At 43.0% G+C, this 24,152-nt stretch overlaps 1 protein-coding gene across 15 annotated transcripts in view; it reads right to left on the bottom strand.

Annotated features, from left to right (window-relative positions):
* Nucleotides 1-24,152, bottom strand: part of Tenm2 (teneurin transmembrane protein 2) — a 1,501,569-nt gene that overhangs the window by 401,971 nt on the left and 1,075,446 nt on the right. The window contains exons 1-2 of one of the 15 annotated variants that reach the window (XM_060363859.1): nucleotides 16,643-16,949; nucleotides 16,009-16,091 (exon numbers count right to left, since the gene is read on the bottom strand). The exons of 13 other annotated variants lie outside the window; for them this stretch is intronic. In XM_060363859.1, the coding sequence (XP_060219842.1) occupies nucleotides 16,009-16,024 (16 nt within the window). In that variant the 5' untranslated portion in view covers nucleotides 16,025-16,091; nucleotides 16,643-16,949. Of the gene's footprint in view, nucleotides 1-16,008; nucleotides 16,515-16,642; nucleotides 16,950-24,152 lie in introns of those variants that run through there. One more of the 15 variants, XM_060363860.1, reaches the window with a different exon arrangement.

Below are 24,152 nucleotides of genomic sequence, written 5' to 3'. Positions count from 1 at the left end.
CCAACAGGAACAAAATGGCTAAATAACCACTGGTAAATCAATATACTAAATAGGATACTAAATATAATATTTTGGAAGAATATTAAGTCATGTGAGAAAATATGCTGTGAGACATATTTACACAAACATCCATATATGTAGCTGTCTGTAAATAAATATGTATTATTAATCACATCATGGGAAAATTTAGTGTTTATAATAGTCTCCTTGTATTTTATGTGATTTTCATCTGACTTTACCCAACTCAAACTGTGATCATAAGTGCTTTTGTAATTTGAATCTATATCTCCCACATATGTGACCTTGCTGAGAATCTTATACCTTTTCAGCGGCACTGAGTTAATTACAATATGAGGCTTCTAGGGAATGGATGTGGTTCCAGGTGTTCCTTTCTTTTTCTAGAATGTTCTTAATTAACCAGATTTAGAGTGAGATGGTCTTCTCTGTTTTGTTTTTGATGGGACTTCTTGATACCAAACTAAGCAAACTCTGATAGACTCATTCAAAAACACACCATCCTAGAACTGCCTGGTCCTTAGCAAGAAGTCCTATGTGTCACAGTGATCCCAACCTCAACTTGACAGTCCACAAAGTTCTACTAGTGTTCTCAAGTGGACAGACTGAGTTCCCTGGGGTTGGTCCTGGTCTCAAACCCTTAGGTGAAAGGGGCTGTTTGTTCACTCCAATAGGCAATTATGAAGGGCAATTAAAAATTTAAATTATGTTAATAGGCCAGAGAAAAATGACTGTTTGCAGAAATCAGTAGCAATTACCAGACATAATGGTTCTCAATTAGGCTGCAGGGGATTTTTCAGTCATTCATAATTCACTATCTTAAATGTATCATAAAAAAGTAATTGTCACTTGTTAATAAAACTTACTTAAAAACAACGGAGCTATGTTATATAGAAAGCAGCCCTGCTCTTTCCTTTGTCAACTTAAAAAAAACTTATATAATCTTAATTTTAAAATGTAGTACAAGCTAGTTCAAAACAAAACCAACCAATAAAAACGTATAGCTTTTCTAGATCTTTATTTGCATTATATGAGGTTAACTGTGGTTTCCACTCCATTGGCATTCTTCCTTTTAACCACCTCCTTGGGTCTATTAAGAAAGGAAAAAGGCCGGAAAGAGTATTCAAAGAATATATCGTATTGATATTTTTAGTCAATTAAACATGAAAACATAGAAGTGTTCACTTGCTGTTTCTATCCTATTTATTTATCTCCTTAGATTTTGTTTAAAAAATATATTTGTATGCAGCTGTTTCATGACCCCAGGAATATAGCCAGCATTCAGCATTCACCCATGGGTGTGTAGTTCCATTTTCAGGCAATGCAGTCTGCTGAATTAATTTCTCTGCACATGTGGTGTGATTCAAGGCCTCTGTCTTGGTGGTTCAAAGCTTGACTTCTGGTGCTCCAGGGAGAAAGGAAAAAAAGAAGAAGAAGGGTGAAAAGAAACAGGAGAGAAGGAGGAGGAAGCTCAAGAATTGTAGAGGGCAACTCTTAAATAAGAAAAAAGATCAAAGGGATGCCTTTATCTTTTGGTTTAATACACAGACGATAATGCTTTGTGTGTGTGTGTGTGTGTGTGTGTGTGTGTGTGTGTGTGTGTGTTTCTGCTAAAAGAATGACAGCTACCCTCTCCATTTTTCTTCCAATCAGAAGATCTTTGCAGTACCCTCAAGTTGCAAACTGCAGCTTTTTGGTCACCAGAAAGACTGAAGCAAAGACAATGAGTTCTCCTTGTCCACATGTGATAAGCCTCACTTAGGTGAGTCACAATTTGGCAACATTTTCAGAAACTTCTCTGAGAGGGAGATAGGGAGAGGGAGAGAAAGAGAAAGACCAAGCTCTGGACTATTCTCAATCAGACATTTTTGGAGACATGACCTTATTTAATTTTTACCATTATACCATGAAGCATGTATTTTTACATATCTGTGCTACGGCTGAGCACACAGGATGTTCAAAAGTCAATACTGTGTTCCAGATGACAGTAAGTGGCAGTGCAGGAATTTGAACCCAAAGCCTATAAACATCCCCTTTTCATGTACTGTCGATGGCTTGAAACTGTGAGACACAACCTTGAGATGTCTTAATTTACCACAGCTCCGTCTGTGATTTTTCTTTCCTGGATACAATGCTGATAGCAATAGTGGGGTGCCAGTAGTTTGATATGTTTGCCACCATAAACAGAAAATAGTCATAGGGATTTGTCAGCATGTGAAGTCACCCACAAGCAGACAAATGATTCTGCTTTTCTGCATAGTTTGAGAACACTCACAGCCAGCAAAGACATCTAGCCATCATTGAGTCTGTCTTTCATGGCCTCAGTAGGTGCAGAGACATTCCCATAAAAGGGTTGGCCACAGACATTTTGTAGTAAGACCCAGACATGACTGGCTTCTTCCAGCATTCAGATCTTAGCTCAAACATTACCTCCTCAGAAATATTATTTCTTTTAGTCTTTCTATAGCAGAAGAAAAACACCAGTTAGAATCGTGTCCCCAACGCTATTCTCTGTAGGTTTAACTGTCTATGTCTGCCTTGCCTGGTGAGATGCCAGCAATTTGACATGTTTGCCCCCATACTTCTACATCCAACGCAGCGCTTTATACAGGGAGTATTTACGTAATGCATGACTATGCATTTACAACACCAAGCACCCGTTCACAACAAATGTCCAAGCATGGTCTTCCTGGTACAAGGCTTCCTTTTGCAGGAAGGCGTTAGGTCCCCAGTTGGATGCTACCTAAAGTGGTGGCTATCCCAAATTCCAAACAGCTGGGGTAATTGGCAGAGATGGAATGGGAGGGGACAAAGGGAGCTTCCTCACTCCGGTCCTTCCTGAGGCTGATTAGAGACAGCAGCATCTCAAGTGGCATGAAAGATGTACCAACATTTACTTGCCTGGTGATGGACTTGCTGTGTCACAGGACTGCATTTTCCCTGGGTCTGAAGCTTGGTTGTCAGTAGTGAAGTGCCTGTCTCTTTCCTCTAATGCCCTTTATTGAGCAAATACTGTGAGAGCATTTGTGTCAAGCAATGCGCATGAGAATTCAGACTTGGAGTATAATGTAGCTTTCATTACTAGATTCTGACTACCAACAGTTCACCCTTCCTCCTGAGCTAATTGACACTGAAATGGTTTTGTTTGTTTGTTTGTTTTATCTGCAAAGATGGAGGATGCATTCCTCATGAAAGGCCATGCTTCAGACACAGTCCTAGATTCTCTGATTCTTTGAATCTGTCATTTGTCCACAATTTGCTTCCTCGAACAAATGATCTGTACTTGACTTACAAAGTGAAACATTATTTCTTTTACTATTGCTAATTTTATTTTTAAAAGTTTTAATGATATTTTCTTCTAGTAAAATGGACTGTCCATTCATATTATAAATAAGGAGCGTTTAATAAAAACTTCAAATAAAGACATTTACTCAACAAAGAAAAACTGTCCGGTTCCCCCTCCCATCCCTTTTGTCTCATCTATTTCTTCTTGATATGACCACTTTAAGTGGTTTGCTGTATTGACAGTGATAAAATTGAGCAATTAATTGGGTGTCTACACGTATGCATAAAGCTCTGATTCGTAAAATGTGTTTATTTCTGGGAGTAAGTACTATTTCCATTTAGAGTTTTGAGTTACTAATATGCTTACATTGAGGCAGGGTATTGCATGGCATGATTTGGCTTTTATAAGCCAGTACAAGTTAGCTCCAGGAGAGCACAGATATGACATTACTAGACCCCTTTTCTCGCCTATCCTTCTTATGACATCTGTCTACCTTTCTGCCTGACCATCTGTCCAGTCATCCACCTATCCATCCATCCACCCATCCATCCACTCACCCACCCATCCATCCACCCATCCATCCATCCATTCATGTACCCACACATCCATATGTGCCCTTACAGATATAGTCATAGATGAATGAAGATACTACAGAAACACTATTATTTTGTTTGCAAGTCATCTCTTTTTTTTTTTCTCACACAATTCACTGCAGCTCTGTGTTTGGAAATGTTCTTAAAGCCCCTCATAACGGAAAACAGCCTATGCAAGCACCCCCGCTGAAATGAGCACCTTTCATCTGGTCTATAGAAGCTGTGGGCCCATGAGCGTACATGTGCCACGCATGCTCACTCTTGTCTATCTATTGTAAAAGGGAGTAATTCATCATTGGGCAGCAGGTTCTGCTCAGATGGTTTATTGTCCTGACCTCATTAAAAGCGTGTAATCCACGCAGTGCCGTAAATCTATGCCTCTAAATACTTTCCTCTTTAATTTTTTAATACTGCACACATGAAGGGAAAGGTTAAAGCCAATTAAAAGAGATACAAATACCATTATTACTGCCCTGACAAACAGTTAGTTATTGGATTCGGTCGTTTCAGTTTAGAAAGCCATTATTTTTGTTCCTGAATGAATTAGTAATCAAGCTGTTTATTGACTTGTCTTATCTTGGAGATGCTAAATATTTTTTTTTTTTGGTCCAGTCTCTCTCTCTCAGTTGGCATCATTCCTGCACACATAAAAATTATGGACAACTTAAGGTCTAAGTGCAAACAATAACCGCACAGCTGCATGTGGAAATCAGCATATGGACAGGGCCATCATTTCCACTGGTCCAGGAAGGAGTGCACTGAGCCTCTCACTCAGCGGTTATTGTTGTTGTTGTTGTTGTTGTTTTTCCCTCCCATTAAGGCCATTATATGACACTGACAGATGCTTAAAAGCATTTAGGGCTGAAAGAACTGTTGGGAAAATTGCCGCAAAAGATTGACAAATGATGATCTTTTTGTCCACAAGGTTCTTATTTCCTGGGCAAAATGGACCAAAAGAATAAGGGGAAAGAGAAAGAACCATTAATGTAGAGACTTGGTATTGTTTTCTGACATGAGTTCGTCTTTTCCATCGCATTTGGTCGGAAACGTGACTCTGTTTATGAAAAGGCTGCAGGGTTGTAAAACACAGCAGTTAACTGTTTGCTAGCTGATTGATGCCTGCTTGGGTGGTTCCACGCTCTTCCAACTCCCTCTTTATCCCTTTAGGGATATGAAACAGAGCCCACAGGAGCTAAGAGAATTCAGAGATATGTGGGACTAGATCGGTTAATCAGCTACTTTGTTCATTTAGTTGTCTATCCTGAGGTCCAGAGTGTTTGGTGAGAAATGACAAACTGTAAAGAGAAATGCTGACCACAGTGTGGAGTTCAGAGTAACTTCATGGTCACAGGCCCACATCTACAAAATTCATACAGCTCAGCATCCCCATAAGTAGTATGTCGCTTTCCTCAATATTGTTAGCCCTCAGGATTCAGGAGGTGTTAGTTCTAGGATCCTTTGTGGATCCCACAGTCTGAAGATGCCCAAGTTCTTTGTACATATGGATGTACATTCTCCTGTACATTTGGATCGCACCCAGGTCACTCTCAGAATTCAGTACAACATAAATGCTATGTAAATAGCTGTTACAATGCAGCACTTAGGGAATCATGACAAGAAGAAGAGGTCTGCTTGGTGCCAGTGGAGACACAATTAAACATAGTTTAGATTTGCGGCTGATTGAATCTGTGGGTTTCTGAGTCTTTGGAGATGGAGGGCCAGCTGTCTTCTACCATGTACTTTCAATGGGTAGAAGAGAAACATATATACTCTCAAAGAAACAACAGAGCAAGACATGTCTAATTGAGTGGCAGAAACAGTGACACATCAGAGAAAGACTTGACAGAATAGGAGATGCCCAACTCTCAAGAGAAGTGAAAAGGGAAGCTGCTTAATTGCCAATGCAGAGAGAGGACACAGTTTTATAGAGATAGTAATGGAGAGGCAGGTTTCAGAGAAAGAACTTGAGTGAAGACTGAATAAGACAGAGAATGAGAGTGAGCTAGGAGATTAGAGAAGGTTGTTGGAGTGAGTGTGAGGCCAAACAGAGCAAGTCAGAGGCCAAGAAAAAAAAGCCAGATTGAATAAGTTAGGCAGGAGACGAGTTTGAGCCAGAACAGCTGAGTTGAACCAGTCAGCCCGGAGCTCAGAAAGAATAAGAACAAGTGGGTTTATTAAGCAAGAACTCTCGGAGGCTGAAAGAAGACATTCTAGGCCTAGGTTAGATTGTACAGAGGCTAGAAGCTTTCAGGACTAGGCCTAGGTTAGCAGCGGGAGGCAATAAGCCTCCGAAAAACAACTGAAACAGGCGAATAAAAGTTACTTTCACAAAACATGTCATATCACATATCACCTGGTGCTGTTTATCTATCTATCTATCTATCTATCTATCTATCCATCCATCTATCTACTATGTATGTATGTATGTATGTATGTATGTATGTATGTATGTGTCTGTCTATCTATCTATCTATCTATCTATCTATCTATCTATCTATCTATCTATCTATCTATCTATCCTTAATCTCTACCCTAGATTGTAATCTCCTTGGAGCTTCAAAGCTCTTGCTGCTCGTTCCTGGCTTTGGTCTCAGATGCCCTCAGAGTCCTAGAACACAGTAGGTCCCCAAGAAATCAATAACGAGCTAAATGTGTACACATAAAACCCATTGAATAAAAAAGAAACATTTAGAGAGATTTGACCCCATTAAAGTTAATAGTTGGAGCTTAATAAATAAGACATATTCCTGAGAGAAAATGACCTCTTTTAAAAAGAAGGGAGGAAGAAGAAAACCATGATCCCAGGAACATTCTCCAGCAGCTTCTAATGAGATCACAGCTTATTCTCTCAAGGAGTGAAATAACTAATTGAACACACCTCACACTAATGACTTCTTACAAAAATGTGTCCACAATCCATTGGCATTCAGAGTCAGACAGCACCCAATGATCTCTGATGGCAGCCAGTCTTATGTATTCCAAGTAGGGGCTCAATAAAACCCCCAAGACCTGCCAGATGTATGCAGATCAGTGAGTTGGCGCTGTCATGTCCCTAGGAAGTGAGTCTTTCTCTCTATATAACTAGAGCAGAGGACAAGTGGCAGAAGAAGGGGACACTCAGACACCGTCCCAGCCGGCCTTCTGTGAGACCCAGACATGAAGTTGCCGGTCCTTGTTGCCTTTAGGATGCCCTGAAAGTACCCTTCCTGACCTCCATTTTCTGTTCTGAGATTCATTCTGATACCAAGTGAGAGCCACTGAGGCTGTGTATGCAGACTTTCTGTGCTTGCCTTTGTGTCGTCTGGCACCAGCCAACCTGGCATCTCATCGGGTACCAGCTCTTCCTGTCTTATTTTCCCTTCCTGAGCTTCTATTTCCTCATCTGAAAAATAAGAGCAATGTTTTTACTGAAAATTTGTAGAATCTAGCCAGGCACCTGCCACAGACTCGGAGCTCAATGAGTATTCACAGTTATAATGAACAAACAGTGCCATGTTCTATGGTGGGTTCTTCAGCTGGAGCTCACAGGCCTCTGGAGATCCATGAAAAGGATGAGAGACTGTCCAAAGGATTTGAAACTTGCTTCATATTTGTTCATACCTTTGCTCTTTGGGCATGGAGCCCCTAATACTAAATCAGATTATCAATGTGGTCCACACCCCTCCGGGCTAAAGAATAATTGTGTTGAGGACTTTGGTAGGTCCTCAGCAAGCTGGCAGAGCAGGAAGGTGAGGCTAGCATCTCAACATACCCGTGAGGCTCACAATTTAAATTCGATACCATGTGCATTTATTTTTCTTCTACTTCATAAAGGGAAATAGCATTTCAAAAGCACTCCACCATGAGGACAGGTAGTTGATTTTCAATTACCACCCCCCACGATTTCAAAAAGTAGGACGGAACAAGAGAACTTCACTCTGCTGCTTACCACCTGCCAAGCACAGCATTTTCTGGAATAGGACGAGTTGGTTGGAAGAAACCTCTTTGCGTGAAGTGTTGACATGGGGCTGCCTGGGCAGGGCTGGCGGGTGGAAACTGCCCTGGGACAAGTCTGCGGAGAATTTGATTTTGCCACTTTCTTCTCCCACCCGGCCAGCTGGGTGTAGCAGCATGGACCTTCCCCACCCAACTTCTCTGACTCCTTATCATCCAAATAAGATTTCTCCCCAGTCTTAGTTTAATCTTTTATGTAAAAGGCCTAAATGTAATATAGAAATGGCTTTACCAGACTGTCATTTTTGTTTCCCTTAAATAAGAAAATATTTGATCATAAAGGAGAGTTATCCAATAAAACTGCATTTCATTCATCTGATAATTTGAAACAAAGAGATGTGAAATTTTTCTACCTCTCTATGTCTAAATGAAAAATATAATTTCTGCTAGGTAGAGACAGCAAATGGTGAACACATGAGTTCAAGGACCCATTAAACAAATATTTACTCAGTATTTATTAAGTGTCAGTTACTTTAATAGGACTGGGGGCATCAAGTGACAAAGTAGAACAGTTGTTGCCTTCACGAGCGTGATGGTAGTTTAGGAGAGGAAAATGATAACTAAAAATATGTACATTGAAAATCAGTTTAAATTGTGCTCATAGGACCTTTAACAGACAGACTGAATCGAGAAAGAGGAAAGAGAATGGCAGGAGACAGGAATTAAGCCACAGGCACCAGACACAACATGTGAATAGAGGTTGAGGGATTTATCTGTCAACCTACAACGCTGGCTCTGGAACTTTGAAGTAGAACCTCTCGGCAGTGGGATCAAGGGCAACCAGCCTGTGCTGGAGGCTCATTTTCCTCACCCATAAAAACGGGAAGGTAATGGACTTCAGTTTATTTAGCTCTCTTAAACTAGCTAACATTCACCACTAGTTTAGGACAACATAAATATGGGTAACTCTATATGAACCTAATGCTGCTACAGACCCACTCTCATAAGCTAAGGCCATGCCATAAGGAAGAGTTGGATGTGTTTCAGAAATCACAGAAGGGCGTGGCTCTTGGGTGGAGCTTGAGTAGGAAGGGGTGGGCATCAGGTTAATCATCTCACACATGGCAGAGTGAAGTCTCATTCGAAGTCAAGGCAAGGAAGCAAGGCTGTTGTCCCCAGTGGACCTCAGAAACTCATTGACCAGGGAGAATCATCTCTGATGAACCTTCCTCACAGTTCAATCCTTCAGTGAGTAGGGCATAACAGCTCCTCAAAGGGAACAGTTTCTAGGTAAGAAGTTTTAAATAAAGAACCCCTGTTTCATTCATGCTCATTAAACTGTTTTTCCCCTACCTAGATCCCTGCAATAATAAATATAATTATATCCATCTTTAATGACTTTGGTTCCTTGAGCTGCAGGTGCTGGAATACTGTATTTATTAACATATTTTAAGCCCTTTAAAAAGACTGCATTAATTCCTATGATAATTTAGTACCCATAATACATTCTCTGTTCTGAATAGATGTTAATCACCACAGAATGACTGATTTGCCCAAGTGCAAGCTAAGCCATGCTCTAACTAGTAACTAGTAACTTTTTAATTCAATATTGTCACTGAAACTGTTGATTAAAGTCTAGTTGCAATAACAATTTCTTGCCACCCCCTGTGGGGCCCCACCCTCTGAGGACCCACGCTGGGGCCCTAACAATTGGATTTTGTTCTTGCTGAAGCCAAGGGCATTGATTCTTAAGGCTTGAATAACTAGTTAAGCTCCGCTTCGGAAAGGTCCATCTGTGGCTGCTCTCCCAGAATGCTTTAGGTTTGTTTTCTCTCCATTGCCACCAGTGACAAGGGGAAAGGTCATCACAGAGAAATGGAAGCTAAACTTAACAGAAAGCACCAACCCTCCCAAGTTTCTGCCTTCAAGATGAAGGGTGCAGGCTGAGTCAGTTCCTAGCCGATGTGATGAGAAGAGTCTGGTCTGTGTCGGGATTCCTGAATGCTCTCTTAATTGAAACAGAGATTGTTTTGAAAGTCCTCGTGAAATTTGGACCAAAGGGGAGCACTTCCACTGAGTGTAGACAAAGGCAGCGACTACTGCAGGTTCGGGATTTTTCAGTTAACAAAGGACAAGCCTGTAGGGACGGAGGTACCTGCGTTGCTCCCCATGTACTCAAAGCTCAGAGATTGTACTCAGCCCGCTCAGAGTCACACAGCAAGGAAGCAGCAGGGCTCCAGAATTCTGCTCCTAATTTTAGGTCACACTACAATAAAACACTTCTGTCAACCCAGTCAAACCATATGGGAAGGATACCGAACTGGGTCATGAAATACATAACAAAGAATTATATGCCGGAAAAACGTATTGAAAACTAATACCTATTTTGGTCTGTTTGTGGTTTGAGGATTAGTGACAGGATGACCTGATTCCTGTCCAAAGGGAGATGGGTCTTTGCACCCTAGTCTTCCTCTTATGGACAATGCTGACATGGCAACTGTTTCAGGGCAGGTGCCTGGAATGCTGAGCTACTCTGTGTAGACACAGTGAGACACCTTTGTATTTCTGGGTAATTTATCGAGGAAGCTGGGGTGTGGTGGTGCATGCCTTTAATCCCAGCATCTTGGGAGGAAGGCAGAAGCAGGAGTTCAAGGCCAGCCTGGTCTACAAAATGAGTTCCATCCAGCACAGCCAGGGCTACACGGAGAAATGTCTTGAAAAAAAAAAATAAACGAAAGTAAAGGAACTAAACTAAACTAAGCTAATGATGTAGCGAGAGGCTGGAAACTCCATGGGTAGGATGGAGCCAGGGAATGATTAAGTGTGGCCCCACAACGGTTTAAGGCCCCTTTCTCTTTATTGTCGTCACAAGAAACTCTTCCCTGTTCCCCCGACGCCAGTCTTTCAGTGAAGATTGTTTGGCTCAGTGAAGATTGTCTGAGCCAACAACTGGCTCAAGGACTGTGTGTTCCCTCCCGTCTTGTCTCTGCTGGTTTAAGTGTAAGGGTTTTATTGTTCTTGTTTGTTTGTTTATCCGTTTTTTGTTTAGTTTTGTTTGTTTTGTGGGATAGAGGGAATGTTAACCTGTTAGACACAGAAATCTATGCCACATCCTCTAATCCCCTCAGACCTAGTTGTGGATCTCATTTCTGTTCTGTACGAACAGGATGTGTGCCTGGGAGACAGAGCCTGGGAGATGTGTGCTTTGCAGCAATAAGCGGGTATAAGCTGACCCTTGGGCCACAGATCTTCTTCTTCTTCTTCTTCTTCTTCTTCTTCTTCTTCTTCTTCTTCTTCTTCTTCTTCTTCTTCTTCTTCTTCTTGTGTGCATGCTTGTGTGTGTACACATGTGCAGGTGCACACGTGCATGGGTGTTCGTGTGGGTGAAGGTTAGAAAACAACCGCTGCTGTTATTCCTCAGGAGCCATCAACCTTTTCTTTGAGACAGGGCCAGTGATCTGGAACTTTGCCAAGTAGGAGGACTACCAACGGGGAGCAAACTTTGGGATCTGCTTCTCTTTCCCTCCTACCACACCATTGTTTGGATTACGATAAGCCCAAGACAGAAGAGGCTCCCAGCTTTTTATGTTGGTCTGGGAACCTGAAGTTAGGTCCACATGCTTGCAAGGTAAGTTCTTTACTGACTGAGGTACATGCTGGCTTTGTTTTAATAAATCTCCAGGAACTTTATGCCTACAGAGATGAGTATCACCACTCACTTTGCAGGGAAGTTAGGCCACTGATTACTCCTGCCCTTCCGCATAGGTGATAACTGCCCTGCAGTCTCTCACTTGGGGACAGTGAGACCACTGTGGGGAAGCTTAGTTCTCCCACTGTGGCCTGAGGTACCACTCAGGGAGTCTTGGAGGCTCAGAGGGCGGAATCTGTAGGTGAATGGATTACTTCTTTCCACCATGCTAGCAGGAAGTGTGGCCCACACTCCATCCCACCTGGGGCCAAAGAAGGTCAAACAGTGCAGAGGAGTCTAGGCATGAAAGGTTAGACGCAAAGCAGCTCTCTATCAAGTTCAAGCACCCCCACCCCTCCCTCCCACCATTCCAAGCGAACACCTGAGCAGGCTAGGCTCTTAAAATATGTGCCTAAAAACGGTGAGAACCTTCTCACTGAAGTGCCATGGCTCTGCCACCACCATGTGACAAAATCTTAAATTGCAAATTCAAAACATGTAAAACAAAACCATCCAGGACAACCCCATCCAAACTTAAGTATTCCATGGGCCACACAAAAAGGCTAGTCATGCTCAGTACTGTGGATCTCCAGTTATCATCTACTGTTGTAGTATTCCAACCTACAGAATTTTTGATGCAGAATTCACTTTTTTTTATATATATATTGTAGTCAAGGCCTGCCTTTAACTCAATTATATAGCCCAGGTTGGCCTCAAACCATGACTTTTTTGTTTGTTTGTTTGTTTCAGTTTCCTAAGTGCTGGGATTATGAGCTTGAGTCACCATGCCCAGCTCATCCCATATTTTGGATTTCACCTAAAGCAGCTTTGCCTCCTGAAGGAATTCAAACTCACCCATCCCTATACGAATAGAAACCCCAGACTGGAACACGCACCTTCACATTTACTCCCCTTCCAACGAGCTTTCTTAGTAGGGACACCAGAAAACGCTCATGCAGCTGCACTCTTAACTAAACATGCTTTGGATTTGGGGTAAGCCAGCACTAGCCTGGGTGAAGTGCATTCTGGGTAGCCTGCTGTGTCTGGCCAGAGGCTGTAACCCAAGAGCTGCTGGCACCACCTGGGGGGTGCAGACCCAGCAGTCCCCTGACCCAACAACTCCTGTGGTTCTACCTGGGATATGCTGATGTGGTTAGAGGTAATCAGCATTTAATGCTAAAGTGGTTATAGGAGTCACATACCCGTACCCATGCCCAAGCCTGTTGGCCCCATACTGTTCTGACACCCTCAGCTCTCCCTTTGCGATCCGCCTTGATCTACAGCCTGCTATAGACCTCCAAGTTTGATCTTGATGATATAGAAAGCCATTCACCGTAAGCTCTGATCACTCTTCTACTATGTCTACCTTTTAAGGTACTTCCAAACTCAAGGCCAGAAGCTCCTTGAGCTGCTAAGTGTCTACGGTATACTGAGCCTGGGAGGTTATTTCTACAGATTCCATGGGACCTCCAGTCCACTTCCCTTGATAGTGACCTCTTGGAAATTTCCTCTGACTTTCCTGGAAGGTCGTGAAGCTCATCCCCACACCTAAGGAATATCTGTGGCCACAAGAGGTGTTTTGCTTCTCAGCTGAGCAAAGTGCTCCCCTGCATTTTCATTGGCAAATATTCTCCATCAGAGTAGGCACAACCTCAAGGTAGGGCCATATTCCCAGCATTTCTCTCAGAAGCATGGCAGAACGTTAGGGGCATATGGGGGAGGGTCGTTCAAAAGAGGCATCTGTAATGAAGCAGGACGGGTAACCTTTGCCACCTCTGTGCCTCTGCAGATCGGGATGGTGGTCACAGGGGAGATCATGAGAGTGTGTGACAGGAGCTGGGAGAGCACCACGGCAAGCTTCTCCAAGCCTGTAAGGTGACCGTGGAAGTAGAGAAACGGCACATAGACTGTTGAAGGTACCAGGGCGGATGTCGGTACACACCACCACTCTGAAAGTTTGGTCTGGGTGAGTGTTTCTGAATAGAAATTCCCCAGCCCCCGCTCAATAAAAAGCAGGGCTCTCGGTGAGTCTAGGCCAGTCTTGGGCAAATCCTTTCTCAAGATTCAGCATATAGAGGCTATAAATAAGTATTCAACTAAATAGAGCATCTGTGGCTATGCAGGTTAAGGTTAAAAGAAATATTTTAAGAGTTAAAAAAAAAAGTCACTTGTTCTTCAGGCCAGTAACTGTCACAATGATTTTTCTCTTCCCCTGTGTGTGAGTTGAGCGGACATGACATTTCTCTCTCTCTCTCCCCCTCCCCCCCCGTCATCTGGTTGCAGCTAGGTTCAAGGTTTACACAGAAGCTGTATGCTTGCGCTGAGTGAGAAATAACACGGGAGAGACTCACAGCCCTGACACCACACACATACTGTGCTTATGTAATCCAATGTTCTAGAATGGCTCAGGAAACAATGGAAATGGGTTTTGGGGTGGGGTGGGGGGTGTCGTATGCCCTTGCATGTATAAATATAAATATACATAACACATGCATGTCTTGTGAACTAATATGTACGTGCACTGCTCAAATATACGTTCTGTTTTCCAATGAAAGGAGCTAAACATTTTAAAGACTGGTTGAAAATAAAAACTCCACCAATCTGCAAATACGGAGGCCGAGGTAGGGACTCTCTCTGTTGGGACTTTGAAAGGGAACTTTCTATCACAAGCCAAAGGCAAGGTAGCAGTATCACCACAAGCCACACTCTCTCCTAAGAAGAACATCTGGCACTCAGTGTAGGACAAAGGGTGGCACCTCATCCATTGCTAAACAATTTTTATCAAATGGATACACTGACTGAACTTTTTCCCTTAAGATCTCCTCCAGCCTCCTTCGAAGAGTTCATTATAAAACCTAAGTGCTTTAATGAAAAGTTTACTACCTAACAAATGGTGCCAACATGCGTCCTTTCCTTGTCCTGAAGACCCCAGTGTTTGCTTATTTTGTCAGAAACACAAAAAGAAGAAACGCAATTGCATTTGTGCTGATGCTAAATGTTAATAGATTTGCCTAAATGCCTGCTAATAGCCCCCTAAAATCAGCTAGACTAGTAGTGCATGCCTAATGCCTTGTTGTTTTTGTTGTTTTACTTGCTTTGTGTTTCTCTTTCTTTTATCAGAGGGAGGAAAATAATTTCTTTTTTTAAAAAGCTTCCCAGAAAAAAAAAAAAAAAGAGTAGATGTTTTTAAGCGACAAGACATTTTCAGTGTCGCATGTGAATTCAGGAGAAAGAACATATATTCTGAAACTATCCCACAGTTCTGACACTCTGTCATGAAGGTGACAAATCCTGGTGCTCTAATGTTTCATTAAATTAAACATGAAATGTTTAATGTTTTGTTAAATTAAACATGAAGCTGTGACTTTGGACCCGAGAAGCACAGCCTTCCATCAATTCTTCACATTCCTTCAGGTCACTTTTCAGGTTTTGTTTATTACGGGTACTGCATTTCTCTTTGCAGTTAAAAAAAATACTTTCTCTGAGCATACTGACAAATAAGAACCACCAAGCAACACAATTTAGGGAGGTTGAAAATATTTCTAAATCTAGTCTTACAGAAAGCTGCTTGCAGACAGCCCCTTCAATGAGCCTGTCATGTCCCCTTCCTCTTTCAAATATTTGCAACTGTCCCTAGAGGGGACAGGGGCATTAACACTTCCACTTTATTCAGATCTGAAGCCCATTTTGCAGATGGGCACCCTTGTTTCCAAGAAGAGGAAGGTTGGCTGAGAACTGTGTCAACTAAGACAAAGACTAAATTTCTCCCAGTTCAAAGCCTTCTTGGGTCCTTATTCAGGAAGAAAAAAGTTGGCAGTTAAAACTAAAACCAAATCAAACACAGGTCTGACTTGGGCAAGCTTCTGAAAAGAGGGGAGCGTGAGGGCTTGTGTGAGGGAGGAAGGAAAGTTGTGATGGAAAGGCTCAAAGCCTTAGAAACAGGAGCCCGTACCAGAGAGTCGAAAAGAAACTCAGACAAAAACATGCTCCTCTCTGTCAATGCAACGATGATGTTAGCGATGCTTTGGAGAGCCCCCAGTAACACATCCAAACACTACCTTACGAAACACATTTTGAGGATGCTTTTTTAAGTGAAAAAAAAAAAAAAAAAAAAAGACCCAGTAGCAACTATGTAGCAAACCAAAATAAAAAGATAGCTCTGTCCCAGAATGAAACTGGCAGATCACAGATATATACTTCTTGTGTGAATTTTAGTGAGTTCTTACTGGTTTCTAAATGAAGTCCCATAATTATCACACCACTGAGAGCTAAGAGAGGACTGACCATCCCTTTCCCAAAGGGCAACCTGTTCAAAGTCTCCAAAGCTCAAGCTGTGCAGCTATGACCTCACGCTGCTCTTGTACTGACGCACCAGCTCCGAGAACTGCTCAAAAGCTTCCCGGTAGTCCCAGCTTGATAGTCATGTCTTGCCTGGTGAGAATCCTTTCCCCCAACTAGTTACCCAAACCAGTAGGAATATAATTGACACTTACCATTCTGAAGCTTCATGTCTGTGAGGCAAACTAAATAAATTAAACGGATCCTGCTTTAATCTTCTTTTTTAGACCCCAAATGCCTTAATCAAAAGGAAAACAAAACAGAACAAAACAAATGTTCCCTGAGGTCCTTTTTTAAACCACCAGAGCATAAGCAAAGAAAACGCTATTTTTTTTTAATGGAATACCCAAAGCCTCTCCCTTAACACCACAAAGGAGTGGGAGCTGCTTCGAACATCCTCCTGTTCTACTCTCCCACTCCTCAGCTCTGCCTTCGCGTTCATCTATTGTGTGTAACCAGGACTACACATAAGTTACATTTTGAATCAAAATTAGGAGGATGCTTCAACTGGATATTTGGCTTGGCACAACTACTGTAAAAATTCCACGCAAAAGCACAGCTGATCCCCTCCTGCAAATGCACAGAGGCGTTTGTGGTCCCTCCTACTATCCCCAACGCACAATTCCCCTGTAAATGCGCTTAAGCTGCAGGACTTCATTTGGGGTTAGCTGTCCCACAAAGCTCATTTGCTCTTACCATTAAGGCAAGCGACTCTAAAAGGCTAGCACGATGCTTTTAACTATGTTTGAGAGGCCAGTCAGATCTTGTTAGCAACAGCTGCACACTTACCAGGCTCCCAGGGCCTTGACAGAGCTGTCCCAGTCCTTCTGGGATTGGGGACATGAAATAAAATCAACCAATCATTAGCCGGAGCCACACATGCTCATTGCACCAGATTCTCATTCTCCAACTAGAAAAGGGGGGGAAAGGCAAGCAAGGCAGCCTTCTCCAAAGTTCCTCCTATGTTGGCCTCTTTCTGGCAGATACAGCTCGCCAAGGTCCTGGCTGCACTTTCAAAAAGTACTACTCCATAAAAGGATTTTAAAGGCTGTGCTGGGAGCCGGGCGCGTCAGATCCCACTTTGGCTTTCTCTCCATCAGCATTCCTCGGCAAGCCTGCACAAAGCGGGGTACGCTCCATTATTTATGTCAGCTTTAGGCTCTGGAAAACACACACTGGCATCCTGATTACTAAGAACCCTCGTGGATACAATTAAACTGTTCCCACATATATTTCCCCCCCACCCCCTCTCTCTTCCCTGATTCAACCTCTTTCAGAGCAAACAAAAGCCCTTTGAGATGTGTCCCAACTCATCTATTAGGAGCCAAGAGAACACTGGAATATGGCTACCACGGCAAAGGAGCATGGGGTGGGGAGGTTATGATCACGGAGTGAGCAGATGACACCCCTGAGAGAAAAGGGGCAGGTGATGTTGGGGTGAAAGCCTCCTCAAGTAGCCTCCCTGGGTTAGGGGCAGGGGCAGGGGATAGCAATGTTAAGGCACTACAAAAAGCATTTGAATGGATTCATGGAAGATTGATTTAGAATGGGCTGTTAAGGGAAGTCAGGAGGACTGACAACATGACTAACCTTGCAGGCTGGATGGAGAGCCATCGCACTCACTCAATAAAAGCTCCTTGGTGCCCTATCAAAGTCATAGTTCTAGACAGGAAGACTGGAGATTTGGCCAAGTAGAGAAGAGATTTGGTCCCCAAGTCTCCTCTTCAGTAAAATTTTCCAAGCTTCAGCTCACCCTTTCCTCTCCCGTTGTAGCTCAATACTACAACATGAGCTAGCTCGGTGTATTAGCCACAGGCAGAATGAACACTACAGTGGCATGACACAGGCGGTATAACGGCAGGAACTTCCTCCTTTGGAGAAGTGGTGACACAGCAATGAAATATCATCCCCCTCCTCCCAATGTCTAGCTGGAGAGTCCCTGCTTGGCAAACAGAGGTGACTTCACTTTGCAAAAGCCCCGGGGGACTTCTTACTGAAACAACCTTTGGCAGGACCTCACAGTTAAGTTGGCTCATCTGAGCAAGGAGTCAGCTTGGGGAGAGTCAGTTGTCTCATCCAAGAACACAAAGAGGGAAGAGACACTTGCCTTTCTCAAAGGCTTCCCTTGAAAGTTTAGCTCTATGTTTTCTAGTAAATGTGTGTGTGTGTGTGTGTGTGTGTGTGTGTGTGTGTAATTACCACTTCTGATGACTTATTTCTTCCAACTTAGCTATCTTGGGTGGAAAGTTGCTGTCTTGAAATGGAAGTAATGGACAGAGGGAGGTCAGTGGAGCAGAGCTCAGAGGAGCAAGCCCATTCTCTAAGCACACCTTAGCAAAGCAATGCAAATCATGCTCCGGTGCAGCAGGGTTCCCTTAACAATAAGCACATGGAAGGCAGCCTCACAGGAAAAGCACACACCATGCCCATCCCCACAACAGGCAGCAGAAGAACCAGGTACCCAAAGATCAGATCAACAGAAGAATAAAGAATGTGAATTTCCCCAGATGCTCCAGCCAGCCAACCTGTTGTTAGAGGAGCCTTGGCTACCTGGGGGTAACTGTTTTCTTAGCTTGAAGGAGTTGCTCTCTTCTTCTCTAAAACACCAACCACGTTGTAATTTTTCTCAATTAAACTCCAGAAGCAAGTAGCTAGATAGAGCAAGAAGGATCAAGGCAGTTCCTTAGGAACAAGATTATTCCATGCTATTATTTATTTCTTTAGTAACTAAGTCACAATAAACTTTGAAGTTAACCCCAGGCTAAATTATGGCCAGGGTCCCAGCAGGACCTTTCTCCTGTCCTCAAGTGCTACAGTATAAGAAGGTCTACGAGCCTGCCACATATCTGTTAACTTTATTTTCTTTGACAAGCTGTCTATCCATCTTCCTTGAGCCTCAGTTTTCTTATCTGGAAACAGAATAATGAAGTAATATTTTTTAAATTAAATTATTTATTAATGTGTATGTGTACTCTCACACACATGTGTGCCACAAGCGGAAAGAGAGCAGTGTGTGGGTACCAGGCTTTCCCTCCAGGTCTAGGGATTGAACTCAGATCATCGGGCTTGGCAGCAAGCATGTTTACCTGCAGACGTTTGCATGGTTTTGAGGATTTGGTGAGGAATGAAATACTCAGCTACGACTGTGGCACTCTGTGAGCTCAAATAACGCTCAGCTGTTAAGAATTTTCAAAATCTATCAATTAAGTGGCATAAAGTATGCACAGACATGGATCAAGCATGCCTGAACCACATCTCTGAGTGTTTGCTCTTGCTGCTGACAATCTGTGTACAAAGCACGGAGATCCATCATTTGCCTACAGTGACCTCCAGATGCGTCGCCCCATGTCAGAGGTCTCATTTGGCACTAAGGAGGGGATCAAAGTAGGAAGAATTAAGATTTGCATCATGCAACAAATATGCTTTGACAAGGAGATTACACGTTTTCAAAAGCAACTGGATACCTTTCTGTTGATTACTCCACAAGCTAAAACGATTTTGGAGTTTTGATATCCAGAACGAGTCTGCTCTCTACTCAACATGGGAAGATTAAAGTGACCAGGAACTCCACCCTCTAGGATCTTCCTTCTCATCAATATACCCATTCCACAAGTGGCAGAGAAGCAAAGCACTCACCCTCCTATCTGAGCAAAACCAGCACAAAGAAGGAGAAGGATGGCTAGACAGAGGAAGGGACTCCGTCGTCCTTTCTTAAGCGCTCCTTCTGTCTCCCACAAGGCTTGAGAAGCAAGCAAAGAGATTTTCAGTCTGGTTTTCCTATCACTGCCCAACAAATATTTCAATCCAGTCCCAATATCTCTAATTGAATACTCTGTTCAGATGACCATACTTATTTTCCTACAAAATATAATTTTTAAAGAAAATGTTGCTTGCTTGCCTATCTATCTATCTATTATCTATCTATCTATCTATCTATCTATCTATCTATCTATCTATCCATCCAGATGGGGATTTACTATGCATCTGATTGGACTAAACCTGCCCTGGAACTCACTATGTAGCCCTGACTGTCTTCAGACTCATTTCTTTTGTGCCTCTGTCTTCTGAGTACTAGGATTACATGTATATACTACCATGCCTGGCTCAAATCTTAATTATGTAAGGCTCTCCATAAGTGACATTCTGTAGTGTATGTTACATACTTCATCGATCTATTTATCACTTTTCTTCCTTCCTTCCTTCCTTCCTTCCTTCCTTCCTTCCTTCCTTTCTTTCTTTCTTTCTTTCTTTCTTTCTTCTTTTTCTTTCTTCCTAAATGAATTAATATCTACACAACTGGGGATCAAACCTACAGCTTCACATGTTCTAGGCAAACATTCTGCCCCTGAGCGATACCTTCACACACTATATATAAATTACGAACATCTTGAAAGAATACAGTGAGCTTCTCTGAGGTTTCTCCACTACTGTCAGAGTTAGCAGATAACCACACCTTCTTCTGGATAAACAAACATGAGAGGTCTTGAGCACACAGCTATTTGAGGTGTTAATCACTTTGTGCTTTGTGCTTACATAAACAAAGGCTATCAATATTGTAAATCTTCAGAGGAAGGGCATCCCACAGCATCTTCTGGCTAGGAAATGCTCGAACATTTTCTTCCTCTGAACACCTGAACTGCTACACATTAAGAGCTATTCCTTTGTGAGAGTTTTAAACAGCTCCTTCTTTCTCACCCCTTGTCAAGCTGCTTGAACAAAAATGTGGTGTGTTGCACCATCCAGTGAAGCTATTTCTCCAGTTGAAACATGAATTACTAGTCCTTCCCGAACACATCAGCCAAATCAAGTTGTAACATGGTCCTGCTTTATTTACTCCACAGATCAGAGCTAATTGCTTTCTAATACGACTCATGATTTTGCTCCATTAAGCTAACATTTCCCTTATTTTCCCCTTATTTAGGATGTACCACCGTGGAGCTGTATCCTAAATCAGTCAGCAGTAAGTGGAACATTTCTTCTCTCACAGGCTATACTTCAGCTGAGGGTGATTCTGACTCCCCAGGGACACTCAAAGGTTTATAATATGCAAAGGTTACAAACGTCAGTTGTAAAACACAGACCTACCTTTGTCTCTGGAAATATACAAGGACACATTCTCAGTGGTCTTTAAACTCTGCTTGTGTGTGTGTGTGTGTGTGTGTGTGTGTTTCTGCCTGGGAGCTCAATTTCGATTCTTATTTCTGATTATGATTGTCCTTAAATACGTACAACTGAGGCTCAAGTGTGCTCCCTGGCAACAGAGGTGAGAGCCTTGGCATTGCTTCCAGCACAGCTAGGAAATGCTTGGGGCAGCTAGTTCCTGTTTACTTTCGGACAGAACAATCCCCAAAGACGATCTTTAAACTGGCGGCTTTAAAAAATTAGGATGGTAGAAAAGATGGAGAAGCAAGATAATCCTCCTCTGAATAGCTTCCTTAAATGATACAAAGGAAGGGCAGGCATCATTATTCCCCAAAGTTCAAGGTAAGCTGTTCAAGGAAGGGACCCAGAGCACTCTTCTTGTCTGTACAAGCTGACTCCAGAATGTGGTTTATTCTGCAATGACCTGTAATGTGGCCGGGCAAGAACGTGCAGGGCTCTTGGTAGGGAGTCCAAAAAGAGACTTCAGGGGCGGGGTACTGCCTGGCTTCATACTTTCCATGATGTGCCCTCCCTCTGGCCCAGAGAAGCTATCTTCTGCCAGCCTTGTCTTGACCCTCTGTGACTACAGTGACTCGACTCTAACACCCTTTGCCAGCATAGTGCCGTCATCTGTGAAGGCATGGTTTCCCTGTGGCTTTCCAGGAGATTTCCCAGTCTATCTTTCTGAGGCACTTTACGTTAAAGTTATAAAGCAGTATAGGGCCTAGAGAGATGGCTCAGTGGTTAAGAGCATGGGATGCTCCCTCAGAGGACCCAGTTTCAAGTCCAAGCATCCTTATGGCAGCTCACATCCATCTGTAACAGTAGTCCCAGGGGATCTGATGCCCCTTTCAGGCCTCAAAGGACACTGGCATGCAGATACATAGGCAGGCACATATATAACCATACATATAAAATAATTCCTTTAAAAAATAGTCCCAGTGGAACTTATATGTTTATTTAGTCCAAATTCGTGACAGTATTGATGAAATCAATGAATAAACACAAGCAATGGACTCCCCAGTGTTATGGCACAGCTAGGAAAATACATTAGTGTAGACATTACCGTCTCTGTATGCATCCATCATTTTATATCTTTTTCAATTTATTTATTTTTGACGCTGACCACTCCTCTACTTTTCCACTCTTTTGTCCATGAAAATACACCACGGGCCATCTTTGACAATTTATAGCTGCCAGAAAGAAGTGCGAAGGTTCAGACCTGTCGTGAGCAGAGCCAGAGCTGTAAAAGAGGCACCCCCTTTTCACATGTGCAAGGAGTCTGCATTGGTTCTGGGTTGCGGAGCATGACTAGCACCTATGAGGCAAGGCTGGGGCCACAGCGCTATCTGAGGATTTCTATTTCTCACCAGCACAGGGAGGTGAGCAACACAGCAGCCCACTTTGCTCTTTGAATGTTTGCCCTTCCTGGACCATACTTAAGGCAGAAGCCAGGGATTTCTATCACCTTCCCATCACGCGTTCATACGTATCACAGGACACTTCCAAACCCTTCCCCTGCAGATAAGGGCCCCGGCAGAGCCCCCTATGAGAAATGTGGCCTGCGAGTGGCCTGCGAAAATCTTTTCCGTCACGTCTATGAAGGAAGCACCACAGAGACGTGTGAATTCCCTCCTTAAAAGTACACGGAGATGAGAAGACCGGTGTACCCCGGATGTGTGCATGACCCACAGGGAATCTACTGCGGCAGACATTTTGGGGAGACAACCTCACACCTGTCAGCAGCTCCTGGCAGGCGGGGCTGGCTCTGACTCCTCTCCGCTTCTGACTAGGTGGGAGGTCAGCATTTCCAGAGGGTTAGTCACTTCCTACCACCCTCTGGATTTCTGCTCTAGCTAACCGCTCCTGCCACCGCTGAAGCTGCCGCCTCTCCGGATTAATATCTGATGTTTCACTTAACTCTTTATCAGCATGACTCAATGCTTCCCAGGTTAGTCTCACGGTAGCTAATGATACCAACAAAATTATAACTATGCTAGTTATAGATATAACTACATATGCACATATGCTCTGTGTGTGTCTACATTTGTTTCCGATATAAATGATACTGGGGTATATGCTACGAATAATAAATAAATGTTACAAGTTTAAAGGAAAGTGAGACATGGGCCTCTAAAGAAAGTCTCACATGCTTTTCCGCACATTGGTATCCAGTTGTACATATGTTAGAAATATTATTCTGGATAAAATTTCATCATTTGTTTTCTTTACTGCATTAAAAAAATGACAGTATTACTTTGTGCCTTTTCCCCTTCAGAATACTGTGCCTCTGAGCAAACTGTCAGTAGGAAAAGAAATACTCTAAAAATGAAGTTTTCATTATGTCCTATAGCCCAGCTAGAGAGCTCAGAGAAGACCCACACACTACTTTTCATCCTGGGGACCGATGCTTGAATGTGTTAAAAAGCTATTTATTTTCTAACAGGCAACTTGGGCTTGGCACCACGTAAACCCAGTGTTTGCCAAGATCCCCTCGGGGACAAAGGGAAAATCGTCTGTATAGATCAAACGTGTATTAGCTGCATTAGCGATTGGTCCCCGGAGACTGATAAAGACCTTTTTAGACAGATTTCACTGCACAGCTCTTTAGAGATTCCATTGAATTAGCCTTGGGTATCACAGGTTTGGGGCTTTCTTCGGGTCCTAAGCATTAGAGGAAGAGAGCAGAGAATTAGAAGGCTGGATGAGAACCGCTACCCTTCATCGTAGAGGAGTCTCAATACCAAGCCCATGCTCTCGTCCCCATCAATATTTCATGTTCCCAGAGTCATAAGAAAACACATCTGTTGCCTTCCTGCATCGTAATGTGTGGGATGGAGCAAAGATTATTACAGAGCAGGTTCAGGAATTTAAAAATTCATCACCTTCTCAATTTAGAAAGCTGGTATGTGGTTAGGACTTATGAAGGCTCAACAAGCCTGAAATGACCAAGGGGCCAGGCCTTGTTCCTGAGAAATCTGTGATGTGCGGGAAATCAGATGCAGTGAGAGATGGGACGTGGTCAAAGCCACAGCTATTTGGGCTGCAGATTGAGGCAGAAGGTGAAGGCCTCAAGTCCCTAGGGAACTCTGAACAGAAGGTTTGCTGTATAGTAGCATCTTTTACTGTCTGTGTGTGTGTGTGTGTGTGTGTGTGT

The sequence above is a fragment of the Meriones unguiculatus genome, chromosome 11 (assembly GCF_030254825.1).
Source record: "Meriones unguiculatus strain TT.TT164.6M chromosome 11, Bangor_MerUng_6.1, whole genome shotgun sequence".
Lineage (NCBI taxonomy): Eukaryota > Metazoa > Chordata > Mammalia > Rodentia > Muridae > Meriones > Meriones unguiculatus.
The sequence above is the reverse complement of the archived record's forward strand: the minus strand, read 5'-3'. Positions and strand labels throughout refer to the sequence as shown.